Source organism: Leuciscus leuciscus (assembly GCF_965113295.1).
Source record: "Leuciscus leuciscus genome assembly, chromosome: 10".
Classification (NCBI taxonomy): Eukaryota; Metazoa; Chordata; class Actinopteri; order Cypriniformes; family Leuciscidae; genus Leuciscus; species Leuciscus leuciscus.
In genome coordinates, this window is record NC_138734.1 from 13,335,490 (window position 1) to 13,350,625 (window position 15,136).

Below are 15,136 nucleotides of genomic sequence, written 5' to 3' on the forward strand. Positions count from 1 at the left end.
TTTAATCATAGAAATATTGTAGAATTTGAATAAAGGTTTTAAAAATAAAAATGTTGCCATATTCAAATAAAGGTTTTTAAAATGTAGGCTAAGTGTAACTAGTTAAACTAGTAGCCTATATGTTCAGCTAATTTTCAGCCTCTTACATGTCTGCATCTCAAGAGATTGCAGAATTCAAGCGACAATTGAGCACGTTCAGGTACAACTATGCAATGTGAAAATAATGCGTAACCGATGCCCACTACGTTCCCAAATGCACGCTAAACTCGATTTGAAGTTGATCACATGCTGATCATGGGAGTGAAGTGCGCACTTCTCTTTGCGTAGCGCATACAGACAGTCTTTTGATAAGGACACAAAGCCATATCGCCCTTTCGGTTTTAGTTTGTTTGACAGCAATGGCGCAAATCATGACATTTAAAGAGCTTTTATGTTATTATGAGAGGTTTAAAAATATGTTCAGGCCACTACAGTCCAGTTAAAGAATGGGAAGCACTGACATCTATTTGTGGGGGTTGATGTTGTGGTGATTTTTTTTTATTTTATTTATTTATTTATTTTTTGCATATTAACTTGCACAGATTAATTGTTCACCACAAGACTAGTGATTTGCACTAACAAAGTAAATAGGGTCAATTTTGATTTCATGAGTACTTTAACAAAGTGACACAGCAATTCTGATCCAGGTACAAAAGTTGAAGAGACAGTTCACACAAAAATAAAAATTATGTCATCGTTTACTCATCCTCACATCGTCACAAGATTTTCTTCTGTGTCCCACAAAAGAAAGACAAAGTATTACAGGTTTGGAATGAAATGAGGGTGAGTAAATGATGATGACAGAATTTTCATTTTTGTGTGAACTAGGCTATCTGTTTAACAGCCCAATTATCAGTGACTAATAACTTAATACATGGTGCTTGACAACATCACTGCTCATGTGCTTGCCCAGGATAATCTTCACAAAGTGTTCCACAGAAGAATGAAAGGAATATCAGTTTAAAACAACATGACTATAAATAAATAATGACATTTTAGGGGTGAACTATGTCTGTGAGTTTTTTTAATCAGCTAGTTTTTGTTTTAAGGCAACCCCAGGAGAAAGAGCAAGTGTTGTGTGTTCCTTGTTGTATTGTGGGTAAGGCTGTTTTCATCAGCAAGGGCCTTGCTTTTTCTGAAGAATGAGCTCATTTAGTGGCGGGGGAAGTTCAATAGAGGAGTCACACGATAGCCTGACTGCCATTTGAGTTCTGCTGAGTGCAGAGACATGTCCACACCAACGGCCCACTCCGGCCTGTGTTACTCACTGTGGTGAAGCTTGCGACCAAAATAGACCTGACTACAGTACGTGCTATGATTTCATGGAATTTACATTTTAAGGGATGTTTCAGAAATTACCTTCTTTGTTGTTTGTCTCTAGCCCCAAAACACTGTATTGTTTTTGAAATGAAAGTATGAGGAAAGATGCAAATCTAAACTAGTTTTTAATATAGCCTATCTCTTGTTTTATGGCCTTGCATTCTTATGCGTTCAGTTCAGATCACTGATCGCCTTGCTTTTTGACCCTTGGTATGAGATTCAGCTCCTCCCACTATAAAGTAACAAACATGGGGTCCTATTTTAACGATCTAAGCGCATGGTCTAAAGCGCAGGGCGCAAGTTCACTTAGGGCGTGTCCGAAACCACTTTTGCTAGTTTAACGCCAGGCGCATGGTCTAAAAGGGTTGTCCCTATTCTCATAATGAGTAATGGATGTGTTTTGGAATGTACATGCGGTAAACCAATCGGAGTCTCATCTCCTATTCCCTTTAAATGCCAGTTGAGCTCGCGCCATAGCAGATTCGCTATTTACATGATTTGATAGTGGAAAGACCGAAGCCGTCTCTAGAGCGCAAACGGAACTGCTTGTGCGCAAGGTAAAAGTGCGCAAGCAGACCATCTACGGGACAAGCCGGATTCCACCATATCTTTATTTACACAATAGTAATCTTTTACATTGTAGCCTAATCCTTTTATTTTAAATATTTGGCATGTTTGTGTGTTGCTGTGCGTCCCTGTGTGTTTAAGCAGAGTGTACGCGCGCTGTGGACCCGCCAATAGGCGCACATTAATAACGCGCTCTTTAAATAACAAAAAAACTATATATATATATATATATATTACACCATTGACTTTAGACCAGGTTCCAGTTGGTCAATGTCGCAGTCTATTTCTGTTGCCTCAAAATAGCAACGTGCCAACAATGCGCCAGAACACACCTCATTTTCAGACCAGTGCGCACAAATGGGCGCAAATGTATTTGTTATTTAAACAACATAGCACAGGACGTGAAAATGATAACTGTGACAGAATGAAACTAGCAAAAAACACTTGCATTGCTCTTGGCGCTGCATTGCGTCGGGTGTAAGATAGGGCCCATGGTGTTAACAGAGTTTCTTGTCAGTTATTAAAGGGATAGGATAGTTCACACAAAAATGACAATTCTTTCATTATTTACACACCTTCATGTTGATCCAAACCTGGATTACTTTCTTTTTTTCCTGTGGAAAACAAACAAAAAAATATTTAGAAAAATGTTTCGGCTTTTTTGACCATGCAATGGTTTTAATGGGGTGCAACCTCACTGACTTTAATTGTATAGAAACAAAGCACTAAACATTTTTCATTTTCAGATATCTGTATTCCAAAGGACTCCCTTCAAGTCCTTGCCCTAAAAACTTTCAGACTGTTTCTTAAAGTTGCTTTTATTATTGGTGTTTACCAAGTATCACTGTTACCATTGCTTATACTTAGGGTGAGGAATTTGAAGAAAGCCCTGAACCCAAATATTATCCATGATAAACAAGTTGGTCCATGTACTTGTGTGTCCATTCCTTTTTCCTTTTTTAACTCATAATTGAAAAACCAAAAACATGCTTTCTTCTTTATTCGTTTTTAGACTGGTGAAAAAAATATTCACATACAAACTTATTTTCCTTATATACAATGCTTATTTCATTGAAAATCAAATCATTGACATACAACTTTTTTTCCGTTGTACAAAAATGCGAAATTTGATTTCTGCATTTTATTTGCGCATATCATGGTATGGTTGAAGTATTGTGCGGAGGGCTCGTCCAACCCGACTTTCTGCGGCTCAAATTCCCTTTGCTGCCAAATAACCGGTCATCAACTTACAACCGTAGGTTGGTCCTGCCTGTAGAGTGGTAAACCAAATGAACTGGAACACAATGGCCTATTTCACAGACAGGGCTTAGACTAAGCCAAGATTAGGCCTTAGTTCAATTAGGACGTGCATGTAAGTAGCTTTTATTAACGTGCCTTAAAAAAACAAAAACATTACTGGTGTGCATCTTGAGACAAAAGATCTCATGTCTCTATCTGACTTAATTTAAGATGCAAGTTGCTTTCAGTTAAAACATGCATTTTAGTCTTGGACTAGCTTAACACCGTGTCCTAACTACACATGACGCTGCGACACGCGATAAAAGGTATCTTTTCCATGTTATTCAGAGTTTTTGTCCTAACCAGCCACGGCGACACACGACAATTCTATTTTAGAAACGATTTCTATTTTTCTGCAATGTCGCGCTGGAACAACAAACACAAAGTGTGGCATGGATAATCTCAGGTACTGTTTATGTGCTTTATTTAATGTGTAATGTGACTTTGAATATAATTTAGTGCTGCCAGCTTTGTAGCTGTAAAAGCAACAATGGATAATTCACCTCAGATCAAGAACAAGAAAGTTCAAACTGTGAATAAACAAGTGTATTCTTTGACAAAGATTGTTTTAGTAACCCAGTAGCCTATGTATTTTTAATAATGTTCAAATGGTGTAATATTTGTGTATTTGATTATGTAGCCTAGGCTACTTATCCATTTTCTTGCGAGTGCCGTCGCGATTACTCTCTGGTGCTGTGCACTTGCCACGAGACTCCGCCCATACGCTGTTCTGATTGGCTTTGGATTTTGATTGATTTTGACGCATCTTGTAGTCAAAGTCACATAGCCTATATTATATACTCACAAATTCTTAAACTGTTCCCTTGGTTTAACAAATCGTGCCCACAGATTAATAAACCGCACCTACGAGTTTCAGATTTGTAAACCGTGCCTTCCGTTTTTGCAATCTGTACCCACAAATTCATAAACCATGCCCACGCTTTCGCAATTCATTCCCACGGGTTTGTACTCACGGATTTGTGGCCCTTCCCCCAGTCTGTGCCGGCTGATTCAACCAGACCACCTGTTTAGGTGCGGGATGCATATTGCATTGTGTTTAAACTTTTATTTTTATTTTAAATGGATAATTTCTTGAATTTTCTAAAAAACAATATTTACTTGTAGGCTATCTTTAAAGTACATTTTTTGGGAGGAAAAAGCTCAGTATAATAGAATAAGCAAAAAAAGACTTCACATAAAAAACTAAAACAAAAAAAAACACAAACACATTTCCAAAACTGTAAAAGGTTAGGTTATATAAACATAACACATTCATACATCATTTTATGATAAACATATTACTGTCTTAAGTGAACAGTAAGTGCATTTATAGTTATAAATGCAAATAATAATAATAATTATTATTATTATTATCATTATTATATATGACTTATTATTATTATTATTATTATTATTTTATTACATTACTATTAGGCTATTACATTTAGGCTACATATTTGAAGATGCTTTTATCCAAAAAAGGAACAAAGCAATTTGTCAAATGTCAGTAGGTCAGACAATAATAATACAGGGCTAAGATTATCACAAATAAACACAAGATTTTGACGCATATCCAAGGGTTTGTGCGGAGTGTGGAGCGCGCACTCACAGCAAAAACTCCAGTTAAATGAACTCTCCTGGGAGTTTATATGGCTCCAGACTCAAGAGTGTTAAAGTATTAAAATATGAGTGTTAAATGAACACTCAAGAGTGTTAAAGTTAATGAGATAATTAAGTGATTCATTGAGTGATGATTGATCATTATTGAAGACACCTGATGTTAACAAGCAGAATCACCAAAGGAGAAAATCTCATTTTTTAAGACACCATTATGGTGATCAGTGTTTGCTTTAGTTGGGCTCTTGACCCTTAAATCATTAACTTTAGATTTTGTTTGGCTGTTGTATCTGAGTTGTAACTCAGATAAACAAAGAGAAACATTGATCAGATGGTGTTGGTTATGTTTTGACAAAATCATAATTTGACCTGAATCACTGAACTCATTTAGAGTTATGTTTACCTTGTTGATTACAGCAGCCCTGTGATTCTACAGAAATTTGTGAATATTTTAAATGTTTAATAGAGGGGCAAAAAGTCATAAACAAAAATTTTGGTGTTCAACTTTGCGTTTTAAAAATACACCCATTTTTCGTTTTTCAATTACGGATTAAAAAAGGAAAAACGAATAGACGCAAAAATACATGGACCCAAATTATGCTGTAGGCATCAGTGCTAAAAAAAGAAAAGATAAAAGAAATGTCATGAAATGAAAAAGCATGAAGCTTGAGGAGAGATGTGCTATTATTATTTTTTCTGACCAATTGGATGTAGATTATTCACCTGTCAGGTGATATAAAACAAATATTTAGCCTAGGCCTACATGTTTTAAATATATATTTTTCTAGTATTATACTAGTAAAAATTAACTAGTAAATGCAAAAGGTAGCCTAATTTAAGAAAGAAAAACCATAAAGGGAAAGTTCACCTGAAAAGGACAATAAACACTGTCTGGGACATTTCTTTTATATATGAACATATAGGCTATAAGTATTCAGTTTAAAGCCTGGCATCCACAATCGTTCCTCCGTATTCTCTGAACTCTCATAAAATATTCTTTAACAGAATTGATCACGTGTCAAGTTAAATTGTAAACATTTAGTTGATTATTATTTAGCAAGTGTTTGAAACGGGCCTCTTGAAGTACTGTACAGGTGGGAATTGTAAATTATTGTCAAATGAACAACTAGTGACTGGTTACACAGTGTCCTAACCAGGCGCACTGTGACACAAGATGAAAGATGTTTTTTCCGCGCTAATCAGAGTTTTTGTCCTAAACAACCATGGCAGCGATAAGTGACGTGCGACTGGGGATTCTATTTTTAGAATGATTTCTATTCAAGAGCGTACAAACCATGTGTCCAGTGTCACTGATAATCTCAGGTTCTGATTATTGCTTTGTGTATCATCTTTGACCGTTGCACTCGCATCTCACACAAGAGAGCCGCATGTTTAGAAAGACATGTGAAGTGAATAGAAGTTCTTCTTTTAAAAAACATGTCTCGAGACTTTGGGTTTTCTTCCATTCCACAGCTTCTCATGTTTTTGAATACAAAAATTACTGGCTCTTTGTATAAAACTATACATAAATATATGATACTGTTTTGTTCATCCTAATAATCTTTTTTTCTTTTGCGCTGTCACTCAGCCCTGCTATGGCCTCCTCACTTATTTTTCCCAAATAATTTGTTTAGTTGGACTGTGGAATTTTGTCCTGCATTTTTGGATTTCCTTGAAAACAGGGGACCTCAATATAACTTCCTCTTCCCTTTTCTGTGGCTTTTTTTTTTTTTTTTTTTTTTGGGAGGAATTCACCCCCCCCGATTTTTTTTTAATCTTCCCAGTCTACTGACATTTGTTAAGACATCTGCTTTAAACATTACAATCCTCATGATAACTTTCGTTAACTTTACATTAAGTAAATCCACTTCAAAAGCTAATTACTCCTGGACAGCAATGCCATAGAAATATACAGAGCGACCGAAAAAACGGAAGTTCAAAGACAATATTCTAAAGATATGGCAGCGCCCTCGTTTCTCTGGCGCATAAAGTCTATAGGCAATGAGCCCTGTGATTGACATGACCAGTGAAATCTTTAGAATCATTGACAAAATGAATGGACATCATTAATTTTTGATAGTTGTTGAGCTCTGGAAACATGAGACTGTTGGTGGTTAGAAGTTTAATATAGAAAAATCCTTATTAAACTTACAAAAGCTATTCAGTCAAGAGCAGTGAGCGACTTTTATCTTTGTCTTTTTGTTTGATTAACATTAAAAACATAGACAGCAGCCGGAATATTACACTGTTGTCACTTTAAGACCTAATGCACGGATCCATACTGTTTTTCCATTCTTTGCGCTCAAGTTAAAAAGTTAAACTGAAAAAAAAAAAACTTTTTTTAATTAATTAATTTTTTATTCCACTGACCTGCATCTCATGCTTTTAACAGCATAAACGCGTTCTGTGTGAACCGGCCCTAACACATGCGTTTTATTTCTTGACTCTTTACGTTTCACTTAAGACATTACCGACTGTTTATGAGGATACTCGTCAATATGGGCATTTTGACAATTTTGTGTGAATGTGTCGATTAAAAACCCGTGAAAGAGCTTAATTCAGTATTTTTGCGTTGTCTGAGATGTGGCTTTCTGGGCACGCACTCGTCCTTCGGATGAGACGCAAAACCAAGGTCCTGACTCCCTGTGTTCATTAAAAATTCCATGGCACTTATCGTTAAAGGGACAATGTGTAGCTTTTTAGGTATTTTATTATCTAAAATCTATATTTTTATTCATAAATATGCCCTCAATGGTGTACAAATACCTATGCCAATGTTCAGACTAATCCTCGTAAACGAAGAATTTATTATCTTTATATACATGGGACGGGTAAGTCCACGGAGGCTTCCATGTAGTTCCGCCATCTTGAAAAACTATAATAGCAGAGAGGGACAAAAAGTACTAGGCCAACGCGTTTCCACAACGCGTTTCGTTCAGAGCCAGCGTCACGTGACTGAAGCCAGCAGAAGCGGAGGAGCAGAGAAGTGAGAGGCGCTTGTCACTGCCGCGGCAAGTTTAAAAGGCAGCACTGCACGGTTATTTATACACCGTTCATTCATACATACATATGAGTCACAGGATAAGGAGTCCTCGTCGTCGAAAAAGTCCAAAATAGATCGTAAAAGGAAACGTGACCGGAGATTACAAAAACAAGGGTTACTGTCAGGATAGCTAATGCAGGAGAAAGCTTTCAAAAGAGACCCTGAAGTTGCCTGCTTTCTTCTCGACAGGTAAGTCAATGTTACAGTGTTAATTACAAGCTTTTTTTTCATTGCTTGGTTGTGTACTTTATTATATAGACAGTCGAACATTTATAGTTAAAAGTTAAACAGGCTCTTTGATGAATAGCAGCTATTGAGTAAAGTAACGTTAGAGAAGGCTCTGATGATGATGATATCTAACAATGCACATACTTCAAAAAATATAACGAGTAAAGAAGGCATTACTACTAATTACCATAGTTAATGTTTTTGACAGTCAGTAGTTCATACTGTAACATTCTTTTTTTCGTTGTTTCAAGTTTCAGTTTGTTTTAAATAACAAACATGTTCACCCGAAGAAAAACTCGAAGTGCTATTATAAGACATCCTGTCATGGCTTTTAGGTACATAACGGCTACCGTAGATGCAACGCGCATTTGAAAAAGTGAGGCGCTGGAGAGCATTATTCGTTTGAATGCAAAATACAATTTCACCACTAGATGGGAGAAATTCCTACACAATGTCCCTTTAAAGAGTAGGGGTGTAACCCCGGTGCCCTGGCCACATTCCACCCATTGGCCCTTGCCAAACATGACCTGCTCATAATCCCGAACCACTGTCTATCTATAGCTCTATCACTCGCTCTCCTCTCCACCTGTAGTTGGTGAGCGCACTGGTGCCGTTGTACTGTGGCTGCCGTCGCATCATCCAAGTGGATGCTACACACTGGTGGTGGTTGAAGAGGTATTCCCTGATATGATAATAAAGCGCTTTGGGTGTACCGTAGTACATATGAAAGCACTATATAAATGCCTCATTCATTCATTCATTCAATCACTTCGGATGTGTTACGCACACACAACTTCTCAAACAGCGAGTACCGAATTTACTACTCTTTTGTGTCGTCTTGTGCTTGAATATTTATATAGGCAAGGCTTAAAAACGGATGAAAATGATAAACTTTTGTGACAATGCAGCACTGGCCAGATTGGGCAAGTGACCGCTCCGTCTACTGTTCTAATTCCGAACGTCGTTTACGCTGGCCCCGGGCCATCGGGCAGTCCTTATTGTCGAGCCCCGAGTACATATTTATTTTATGCTGTCCAACTGCATAGACCTGGCAGTTTAATCATTTAAAAATAATCTACATTAAAGGAATAGGTTTCTTTGGTACTTTTTAAGGTAAAAACTCCAAAATCCTGTCCTCACATGGTACAAAAAAATAAATAAAGACGATCGAAAACATGGCATTTCCATGGTACTTTTTAAAGGGATGCAATGCGTCATTCTTTCTAAAAATTTCCTAAAATATCCTTGTCTGTTTGTTAAATATAAACCAGCGTCCTAATCAGTTCATAATTCTGTAATTAAAAGGATAGTTGCATAAAGATAGCCAGCATAAATTTGTGTGAAACTAAGTTAACAACATGATGATTGTCAAATAACAAATAGCCAGAATTTATAGTAGAATTAGTGTAATTTAGACAACTAGAACTAAAAACATTCAGTGATCATCTGTGATATGATTTGTGTTAACCGCAATATTCGTTTTGGATAATATTTGTTCATTTTTTTTTTTACTTGGAATGGCCTACTCTTTCTTATGTTGTGATTTCTCACATTATACCCTTTCTAACTTTGCTACGCCTCTATTAGCTGTTTGCACTCTATAGAAAGGTTGCTCTTGAGATTTTTAAGAGTGTTTCAGACCTTAACTGAAATCCAGTGTTTCATATACATTGATTTATCTGTGGTGGCTCACCCCAATATCAACATTGACCGCCACAAATAGATTTCAGTGCTTCCCATTCATTAACTGGTCTGTAGCGTAGGACGACTCGACTATTACTGTAATGTAGACTGAGACGAGAAGTCAAAGCACAGACTTTTTCTTTGTTCAATTTGCACACTGAACATAGGTTGGAGCTCTTAATTTTGAACTTAAGTTTACCAGATTGATTAATTTAACTTTAAAAAATACAAAATGGGACCAAGGTCACCACAGTTTCACAAAATCCTGTGGGAAGCACTGGAATTGGACAAGCCACAAAGTTTGCACTGGATGTCAGCCAAATGAATGTGAAATTGGCAGTGTCTTTTCAAAATTGTGGTCATGTGGTCTGCTGCTGAAAATACACTCTTATCTTGTTCCCTTTCCTTAACATTTTTTTCCAGGTGTACAAATCAAAGGTAGGTTAGACCCCTGAGCAGAATTCAGTGTTAAATAGAGTTCGAGTAGTACCACAACTTTTTGACTCAAAGACAGCAGTTAGCTTTGCTTAATGCATTTTTGCATTGACATTAAGTCATTGTGGATAACTTATTATTGGTGTTTGTTTGCTTCACAAAAGCAGGAAAGGAAAAGCATCACTATTACTGCTTAGGCCTTTATAGACAGTGCTTCCTAAATTTGACATTTATTGAGAATAGCCAAGACATATCCTGGTGTCTCTTTTTCTCCCACTCTAAGTAATTCTTATTTAGAAACAGCTGTTGCCTCGAGACCTCGATACATGGAAACCGATATGAAACGGTCATTTGAACCTGTGAACAGTTAGTTGTTTCCCTTTACAGCGTTAATGGAAAGAGCTTTGGTGGGTGTTGGAGGCAGGAACTCAACCTTCTGCTGCAATAGGCCTATGACATTTTCTTGGCTTGTCATTGGCTGCTCAAGGCAGCCTGCTGATTCCTGCTGTAGCATAGGGGCAAAGGTCAAGTATGATGTCAGCCTGATGATGCAAGCCACTGTACTCAGTAGGATCAATGACCCTACATAAGTTGTTTACATTAAGTTAATGGTGGTGTCACAACAAATTGAGGAAAATACCTCTACAGACATTAGTCATTTTATTAATGATTATTGAATAGAGACCAGGGATGAACATTTTCAGGAATTTTGAAAGATAAAGGCTGATTAGTCAGTCTTTGGGACAGTTCACACAGAATGCATTTCTGCGCTACTTTTTCAGTTTTTCAATGTAAACATGCTAGACTGAAGTATTTAACCATTTTGCTCGCATCTCAAGTCTTTTGCACAAACCAAAAGATGATTCATTCAGATGAATCACGTGACGTGCTCTGACATCTGACATGGGACCGTTTGTGTGTTTTTTAATTTTTTTTTTTTTACTGGTGTTCTGTTTAGTTGAAGGCCATAAATGCTGTGTTATACGTTTTGATGTGTTTTAGGTGGTTTGTATTGTTGTTGCTAATGATTTGATAAGATATTGTGTGTATAAATAGTTGTTTCCACTAAAAAAGTATGAATTTTTACAATACAAACCTTTAAATGCCGTTTTCTCCATTTTTTTTCTCATACTCTGAGCCAGAAATCTCCACTTCAGCAGCACTTACATACACCAAACTTTCCAGTCCTATCTATATTCTTAAGGTTTTTTTTTCTGAGGGGTTTGTTCATATATTATTCAGATTCTGATTTATACAACATTTTATACCTAAAAACGGGGCAAAATTTGATTTATTTCATTTTATTTTGTATGGCTGTTGAGTTTTTTTTTCTGATTAATGGAGTAATAAAAAGAGATATCCAAAATCCCCTCTGTAAAAACCTTTGACTCTAATGTCAACAAAATGAAACAAGAATTTTGAATCTGGCTTTATCCAATGTTCAGATTTCTCTTCTGGAAATATGCAAATTAGTGCATATTTAATGAGAATACCTCATTTGCATATTTAAACATAAATATTCTAAAAGCTTGTAATGCAAAAGATATTTGTCTTAATGTCAGTAATCAACTGGGGAAGTTTCATGCTGATATCTAGCCTATTAGTTATTTTTTATTTGTTTTCCTATTCACCTGGAGTGTCTCCCCTTCACATACAAAGTACATCAAGCATTTCCATGACAACCTTCAGTCGGCCAAGGAGCATAAGCCTCCATTCATTATTCAGCACCATAGGATTTATTATTATTAATAATCATTATTAATAATAATGTAGGACGGAGGTTTAGACTAGTCGGCTGCAAAATTTCCGTTTAAACGTTAATGTATTAGCTGTCATACACATAGCCTAACACTGCATTCTCAAAACACGGCGCTCAAGTTAAAACAGCAGAAAGGCGTTCTGTGTGAACCCAGTCCTAAATGGAAATGTTTAGTTGAAAATGGAAATGTTACTTTGAAAATGTTACAATTACTGATAAAAAATAAATAAAAAAAACGAAACTGTAGCATGATCTGTATCTGGTTTTCTTGTGTTCGCAGGTATGGCCTCACAAGTCTTGGTCTACCCACCACATGTTTTTCAAACTCAGACAAGTGCCTTTTGTAGTGTGAAGAAACTCAAAGTCGAGCCCAGTAACTGTGTTTACCATGAGAGGGCCTACCCACAGACTTACTTGAATGGTAGAACCCTTGGCATTGCTTACCCGACAAAACTCACCGCTTCGTTGAAGACACAAGATTTTTTGTTTGGCAGACACCACGGGCAGGATTTTCAATTGCAGACGGCTACTGTACACGGTGTGCGACGTCAGCATACAACCACAGCGACCCAGCAGCAAAAAGGGGGCATCTCCTCTCAGGAAAAGGGGCCAGAGCACAAGGACAAAGGAAGGGGTTGCAGCAGTGGAGCTACAGGGGCAGTTGGAAGGGGTAGGGGAGAGGGAAGCGGCAGTCAAGAAGGAGGTGGAGGACAGGGTGGAGGTAACAGTGAAGGTGGTGGAGGAGAGGACAAGGGTGAACGGAAAGACTGTGGAGGTTTTAACTTGCAAGACAGCTCCCACAGATGCGGGCTGAAACGTAAGAGCGGGGAGCTTGAGAACTTGGGGAGCGCCATGCAGATTGTAGAGGACCTGTCAATGTTACCTGCAATGTTGCAATCAAACGTGGGAAACCCACCGGTTGCAGTGCCAGCGGCGGTCGGTGGAGGGCCTTTAAAGCAAGGTGGAAATTCCAGAAATGGGGATGGAGACTACCAGTTGGTGCAGCATGAGTTGCTTTGCTCGTTGAAGAACACCTATGAGGTATTAGACTTCCTCGGCCGTGGTACTTTCGGCCAGGTTGTGAAATGCTGGAAACGAGGCACCAGTGATATTGTGGCAGTGAAGATCCTGAAGAATCATCCATCATATGCACGACAGGGCCAGATTGAGGTGGGCATCCTGGCCCGCCTCAGCAGTGAGAATGCAGACGAGCATAATCTTGTGCGAGCTTTCGAGTGTTTCCAGCACCGCAGCCACACCTGCCTTGTGTTTGAGATGCTGGAGCAGAACCTGTATGACTTCCTCAAGCAAAACAAATTCAGCCCGCTACCTCTGAAGGTAATCCGTCCCATTCTTCAGCAGGTGGCCATGGCACTAAAAAAATTGAAGGCCATGGGACTGATTCACGCGGACCTAAAGCCTGAGAACATAATGCTGGTGGACCCTGTACGGCAGCCCTACCGAGTTAAAGTCATAGACTTTGGCTCAGCCAGTCACGTCTCCAAAGCAGTCTGCTCAACGTACCTCCAGTCACGGTACTACAGGTATGTACAAACAAAAGAAATAGTCATCAGCTGAAATTTATGATGGTTATCTCACAATGGCCAGTTAAATTGCACTTATTGCATTAATAGTTTGGTCACTATATTGAATGTTAAATTTCTTGATTTTGGCAGAGGTGTCTTGTTTGGGCATTGATCTGTATTTTCTGTAAAAAATATTCTGAAGCACATCCTTCTTTCTCACCAATAGATCATTGAAAACATTTTAAAATCTCTAGCTGTCTGTGAATGTTATACAACTAAAGTCCTTGTGGAATTACCAGTCAGGAAACGCCACTGATGTAAAACAATTTCCCTTGTGTTCTAAAGCTACGCTGACTCTGTAGAACTATTTGACCCCACAATGCAACAGGCAGGGGCTAAACCATTCTTCTCACATCACCATGGGAAAGGAAGTGATGTTTTGAAAGTACTTTGTAGAATAGGGTAAAAACAACTGGTAATAGATTATTTTTATTTTATTTTTTTAGCCCTGTTGCATATGTAATCAAATAATAACTTTTGAATGCAGGGAACCTTTGTAAATATTGTCAACCTCAGTTTGAATGTTGAAATGGTGGCTAAATTTGTTTATTTTTATTGTAAGATCATCATGCTCCATCTTGTTTCCTGAATGCATCATAGGAAATGCCTTGAATGTCACATTGATGTACTGGCAAAATTAAAAACAGAAAAAGTATTTTTACATTTACTTTTGTGCAGTGGTAAAACTTGTGGTGGGGAACAAATCTGCTATAATATTATGGGTAAACCTCCTGTTACAAACTTCCATCAATTTAGATTTTTGTCCTCCATTAGATCTGTTTGTTTCTTCACCTCATTTATTAGACTATCCTGCGCTTTATACAAAGAACAAATGCTAGAACGTTCATATAGAGTTTTAAAGTATTGCTGCTACTAGGAGTACATTCTGTAAGTAGTGTGAATTTATCATCTCAATTTAAACATGATAGTTTTGATATTTTAATTTAGTTTTGTGTAACTCTAAGAAGCATTCAGCACTACTGTCATGACAGGTAAAACTATTCATGTGACTGAAGAGCCATTCTCATTTTAATCAGTACATTGAAGCTAAAGCCCAATTTATACTTCTGCGTCGAACTCACGCCGTAGGTCCGACGCAGAAGCATAAATCAGCCTTAATGCTTGAGAAAATGCGCATTTGATTAGCTGTCGGTTCGGACTGTGTTGTGTTTGATGACTGGTGTAATCACATAGGTGTGGGTAACTAATCCACTCAAGCCTCTGCTGTTGCCTGCCGGATTACATTTTAAGTCACAATTTGTTAGGCAGTTTACTTCACCCCCACTTTTACAGCTGACTGTGACCAATTTTACACTTCCGCCTCCTTTTTAGTAACTTATGCTCTTATTACTGTTAACATTGAGTTAATAGTAGCATGCCTAATGGAAATTGACTTAAACTGCTAAAGCATCTGCAGGTGCTAGTATAAAGCAAAACCTTATGATTGCATCACATTCTGTTATCTTGGTGTAGGTTGCCATCTTTGGAATCTTATTTTCAGCCATGTCTCTAAGTAAGTGTAAACATGCCCATGCTTCTGGAAATCATGTCCATCTCAGA

The 15,136-nt window shown here is 37.7% G+C and overlaps 1 protein-coding gene across 2 annotated transcripts in view; it reads left to right on the forward strand.

Moving 5' to 3' along the window:
* Positions 1 to 15,136, forward strand: part of hipk3b (homeodomain interacting protein kinase 3b) — a 76,044-nt gene that overhangs the window by 2,074 nt on the left and 58,834 nt on the right. For both annotated transcript variants that reach the window (XM_082182871.1, XM_082182870.1), the window contains exon 2: positions 12,271 to 13,534. In XM_082182871.1, coding sequence (XP_082038997.1) covers positions 12,273 to 13,534 — 1,262 coding nt within the window. In that variant the 5' untranslated portion in view covers positions 12,271 to 12,272. The remainder of the gene's footprint in view (positions 1 to 12,270; positions 13,535 to 15,136) is intronic.